Source organism: Mobula birostris, chromosome 4 (assembly GCF_030028105.1).
Source record: "Mobula birostris isolate sMobBir1 chromosome 4, sMobBir1.hap1, whole genome shotgun sequence".
Classification (NCBI taxonomy): Eukaryota; Metazoa; Chordata; class Chondrichthyes; order Myliobatiformes; family Myliobatidae; genus Mobula; species Mobula birostris.
In genome coordinates, this window is record NC_092373.1 from 161535261 (window position 1) to 161541260 (window position 6000).

At 40.2% G+C, this 6000-nt stretch overlaps 1 protein-coding gene across 3 annotated transcripts in view; it reads left to right on the forward strand.

The window, feature by feature from the left end:
* fut10 (fucosyltransferase 10) overlaps positions 1-5322 on the forward strand; it is a 161351-nt gene extending 156029 nt beyond the window's left edge. For all 3 annotated transcript variants that reach the window (XM_072256365.1, XM_072256369.1, XM_072256368.1), the window contains exon 4: positions 4278-5322. In XM_072256365.1, coding sequence (XP_072112466.1) covers positions 4278-4532 — 255 coding nt within the window. In that variant the 3' untranslated portion in view covers positions 4533-5322. The remainder of the gene's footprint in view (positions 1-4277) is intronic.
* The last annotated feature ends 678 nt before the right edge of the window (positions 5323-6000 follow it).

A 6000-nucleotide genomic window follows, 5' to 3' on the forward strand; every position in this document is an offset into this window, starting at 1 on the left:
CCACTTCAGATCAAGGGCGACTTGCTTTCTTTGTGGCTTTGTGGGTTCTGAGGTGGCCAGTGTGAAAACCGTATCCTCTGCCACCGGTGGGGAGTTCCTGCTCCAGAGGCACTGCTGCAGTTTCAGAAATCAGCTCCACCGGCACTTTGTCCAAGACATTGGCTTTGCCAATGATGTAAAAAAATGAGTTAAAATAGATTATTTGGTCATGATCAGATTGTTGTTTGTGGCAGCTTGCTCTGCATTTAATACATTTACTGTTGTCTAAACTTCCAAAGAAAGGTCTTTGGAACTTTATAACAGCTTATTGTGCATTTAATGCTATCTACTCTTCAAATGTAAAGAGCTTGAGGTATCTTGAAGAGATCATGATAGTGTGACTAGAAATGCAAAGCTATCTCTTTGAGATAGTGGTGGTTGTCTAGGAAACTACTTTTATTTCAAAAATAAACATCATTCTTAAAAATATTTTTAAGAAATATAAAATAGTGTATGGTTTTCTTTGCATTCATAGTGTCACCCATTCATGGTACAACAGGCAATCTGCTGAAGGAACTCAGCAGATTGAACAGCATCTGTTGCAGAGTTTTGACCCAAATCATCAACCATCCCTTTCCACCCACAGATGCTGCTCAACACATCTAGTCCTTCCAAATGATTGTTTGTTGAGTCAGATTACAGCAGCTGCACTCTCTTATGTCTTTATATATTCACAGTGTTGCCAAGTTGTACATTCTCCGTACAAAGTACCAATGCTACTCAAGAAATCCATTTCACATGTTAGAGAGACTGTTAAAAAGTGCCCTGTTCCTCAATGTGTAGTGACAGCAGGAACTTAGATTATGTTGTCCAGGAAACAAGGAGTAAAGACACTCTTCATACCTCAATCACTGAGTTGGCATAAATACCCACCTGATGCTGACAGACCTCTATTAAGCTGGTCTCAGAGCCATTGTGAAGGACTGTTTCTCCAGCAGTGGCTTGAGGATGCAGGGATGCACTTTGTTCTGTTAGATACTAATGTGTAAGGCTAGAATCTATGAAATCACTCATCAGATGCATGGAAGACCCGGAGGGAAATACCATGACATTGTGCAATTTATAGGAAGTCCCCAACTTTTCATTATGTTGCATTCTTCACAGAAATTGAATCTCATAATGCATAAAAACTTGGCCTTAAGCAAAATAGTTTCGAGGAATCTGTAAGTGCTTCGTGCAGCAGCACAATACTATTAAAGGCAAGAATGGGGACAAATGGCAAATATCTCACTGCTGTGTTCTATCATTCTACGGCCATGAGGACTCACACATGTTGCTTCTTGAGGTCTAACACATCTTGCATCTTCCCCTCTATCATCAGATGTCTGAATAGACAGTGAACCAACCCATGAATTCTACCTCACTATTTTTGCTGTATTTATTTAATTTATGTGATTAAATAAGTTATTAAATTATTTTAATTTAATTTACGTTTAATTGAATTGTTTTTATAGACAGTTTATTTCTTATTGTAATTTATAATATTTTTGTATTGTAATGTACTGCTGCCACAAAACAACAAAATTTAATGAAATATACATCAATCATAAACCTGATTTTGATTCTCATTCTGAAATACTATATAAGTGCAGAAGGAGGTTGCCTCCATCTGTAAGAGAGTGATTGGCAGGAAACCGGGGAGACCGAAGTATAGAGGAATAGGTGGGTTATGAAATCAAAGTTTAAAGTAAATTTATTATCAAAGTATGTACGAGTATTATCAAAGTACATATGTCACCATATACTACCCTGATATTCATTGTCTTAGGGCATTCACAGTATATACAAAGAAACACAATAGAATCAATGGAAAATCACACAGAAAAAGATGAACAAAGAACCAATTTGCAAAAATCAACCAGCTGTGCAAATACAAAAAAACAACATAATAACAATAAATAACAATTAATAAATATCGAGAATATGATGAAAAGCCTTTGAAAGTGATCAATTTTTTGTGGGAAAAGTTCAGTGTTGGGGCGAGTGAAGTTGAGTGAAGTTATCCTCTCTGGTTCAAGAGCATGATGATAGAGGAGTAATAACTGCTCCTGGACCTGATGGTGTGAGTCCTGAGGCTCCTGTACCTCCTTCCTGATGGCAACAGTGAGAAGAGAGCATGGCCTGAAAGGTGGGGGTCCTTGATGACGGATGCTGCTTTCCTGCAACAGCACTCCTTGTACGTTTGTAGATGTGCTTAGTAGTGGAGAGGGCTTTACCCATGATGCACTGAGCTGCATCCATCACAGTTTTAGGCTTTTCACTCAAGGGCATTGGTGTTTCCGTACCAGGCCTTGATGGAACCAGTCCACCGCACAGCTGTAGAAGTCTCTCAAAGTTTTAGATAGCTATAGAAGTTTCTCAAAGTTTTAGATAACGTGCCAAATCTTTGCAAACCTTTAAGGTAAAGGCACTTACTTTAAACAAGTACTTACCGTACTTTCTTTGTAACAGCACTTACAGATCCTCTAAAATAATAATGCTGAGAAATTTGCTGACCCTCTGCACCTTTGATTCCCGGATGAAAGCTGGCTCATGGAGGTCTGGTTTCCTCCTCCTGTAGTCAATAATCAGCTCTTTGGTTTTACTGACATTGAGTAAAAGGTTATTGTTATGGCACCATTCAGCTAGATCTTCAGTCTCTGATATGCCGATTTGTCAGCACCTTTGATTCGGCTGACAGTGGTATCATTAGCAAACTTAAATACGGTATTGGAGCTGTGCTTAGCCTCACAGTCTTAAGTAAAAAGCAAGTAGAGCAGGGGGCTAAGTGCACAAACTTGTGGTACACCTGTGGAGACTGTGGAGCTTATGTTGTTACCAATCCAAACTGTCTGGGGTCTGCAAGTGGGGAAATCAAGGAACTAGTTGCCCAAGAGATATTGGAGCTTATTGATTAGTTGTGAGGAGATGATAGTATTGAATGCACAGCTGTAGTCCACGAAGAGCATTCTGATGTACACATCTTCATTTTCTGAAGTTGAGTGAAGAACCAATAAAATGGTATCTGCTGTAGACCTATTGTGACGATAGGCAAATTGGAGTGGATCCAAGTGACTCCTCAGCCAGGAGTTGATATGTTTCATCACCAATCTCACGGTGAGTATAAGTGCATCTGGACAATAGTCATTGAAGTAAGTTACCATGTTCTTCTTGCTCACTGGTATAATTGAAGCCTGCTCGAAACAGACTACTGAAGGGAGAGGTTAGAGATATTAGTGAACACTCCAGCCAGTTGATCAGCACAGGCTTTCAGTACTCAGCCAGGGGTGCCTTCTGGGCCAGATGTTTTCTATGGGTTCACCCTCCAGAAGGTGTTCTCACGTCAGCCTTAGAGATTGAAATCACAGAGTAGTCAGGGGCTGTGGGAGTTCTTGAAGTTGTCTCCATGTTTTTTTGGTCAAAGTAAACATAAAAGACATTGAGCTCATCTGGGAGCAAAACGTTGTTGACACCTATGTCACTTTGTTTTACTTTGTAGCAGGTGCTAACCTTCAAGCCCTGCCACAGCTGTCAAGGACTCTTCTGTGACTCCATGTTGCATATGAGATATCTTGGTTACCTATTAGAGAAGACTTCTATGTTGCCACACATGACACATTGCAAAGTACGCACCACACAGGAGTTAACAATTCAGGCATCTTTGCTATTTACACATTGTTCTCAGCCACATTTTATTTGTTGTGCTGAATCAAATGCAAAAGCAATTATCTTTGAGCTATTTTACCAAGGAGTTTTGTTCTGTAGAATGAAATGACCAGCTTGGAGAATCTGAACAGACAGTTAGTCTCATTTAACCCACTACTGGGCTAAGCAGGTGGATGCACGGACCTCCATATACCGCATTAAATGAGTTAATATTGAAGAACCCTGCAGGCAGTGCAGTTAATTGAAGATTTGGCATTTCAGACAGGCACAGCAGGTGAGCGGCAAAGATTAACAAGCTCTGTAATAGCCTGAGCCAAGAATATTCATATTTTGTTCCTGTCGATATTATATTCCTATTAGACCCCCAACATACAACAGCTTTTCCCTTTAATATTCTCCATACTGACTTGCCACTGTTTGTATCATGTAGTATACAGAACAGCAGCTATATACTAAATAGCTGCAGAGAAAATGGAAATGTACAGTTACTAATCTATAGATTTGCTAAGTATGCCCACAGAAACAGAATCTCAGGGTTATATGTGGTGACATGTATGTACTCTAATAATAAATTTGACTTTGATTTTTTGCAGAGATTGCTACATCAAGCTACCAGAGGATGCAATTTCCTGACTCACGGCAGTCTACTTGGGAAGTCCCACATCACCAGGTTCAGGAACAGCCTCTTTCCTAACAGCCTTCGGATTCTTGAACTGATCTTCACAAACTTAATCCTACCTCAACAATGGAACACCACAGTTCACCTTCAGCACCACCATGGACATCTTTCTAAATATGCCTTTGCAAATTTTGCACATTCTTCGCTGTTTTGGATAATTTATGTATAATTTATAGTCAGTCCGTGTCTGAATCTACATGCCTGTGATGCTGTTGCAAGCATGTTTTTTTTATTGTACCTCTACCTCACCATACTTATCCATAGCTTGATAAACTTCACCTGATGATACTTTACTCAAAAGCAGTGATCACCATCGCTTAGGGTATGGTAGGGCAGTGGTTGATGTGCTAGGGATATGGCTCTGAATGATAGTTAAGCCAAAACTCTAATGAAGTTTTACTGGAAGCTAGAGTCTTAAAAGCACACGTGGCTCAGGACTTATAGGATGCTGGAGTGGTGGGTACTGGGACTGGGAGGTAGGTGAGGCAGAGGTATCAAGAGGAAATGGAAAAAGGATGGGCTATGATGAGAGCTAAGAGCTGACCTTCAGAAAAAATAATTCATCATCCCCCGCCCAGATGAAGAGTCTTGACCTGAAACATCGAATATCCATTTCCCTCCATCTGATCTGCTGTGTTCCTCCAGTGTTTTGCATGTTGCTTCTAATTCCAGCATCTGCGATCTCTTGTGTCTGCATTGCTCGTGTTTGTTGAACCCCATCTCATATTTCACATGACTCACTCTCAACTGTCCTAGGAAAAGGCCAGCCCAGCCAGGCACTTCAAAGGAAAGGGAGATGGGAAATGTATGCTGGAGGTTGCCAACAAAGCCCACATCCCATGAATGAATATAGAAAACATATTGTTTCCTACAAGAGAAGCACCAATGGAGATGCCAGATTGCCTTGTTTACAGTGGGAACCCAGTCCCTTTAATGCAAAATGTAAACAGGGAGTTGGATGCTATCTTCTGAATTAGGTTTGCTCAGTACACAGGTTGGATTCAGCCACTGACAGACAGTAGTATTTAGTTGCATCATTTTCTGCTCCATGCTTTCAGCTAGATCAGTCCAGCCCAGCTAGTTACGTGTTTCTATAAACAATCAGGCAAATGTAAAGAAATATCAATTCTGTGATTTACAGTTGCAAATTCAAAATTGCCCTAATATTGTAATTCACTTTTGTGACAGAAATCTGTAATGCTTACTTTGTAGATTTACATTCACCAGTTGAGAAATACAGATTAATTATTAAGCAATGGTTTTTACTTAATAGTGGAGAGTGAAGAAACTGGAGTCAGTGTTAGTTAATAGATGTGTTTGGGGGGGGGATAGATTTGAAGGGAGACATTTGATTTTGGGTGGTTTAACGTAAACGGGCTTTGCCATCCGGAAGTTCGTATCAAGTCTTCTCCAGGTAAACACCTGCCTGATCCAAACATAATTCTGACCCAAGTTCAGAAATTCCAGAGTACCAAACCACTTCCCACTGACTCCTCCTGTGTACAGTTTTGGATCCAAGCATAACATATCAAGGCAAAATCCGGATCCCAGCAGAAAATATTCCCCAATTAGATCAGTATTTTTGTTTAAAGAGCTATGGTCACCATTTTAGGTCAAGCCACAGAGTGTTATGTTTG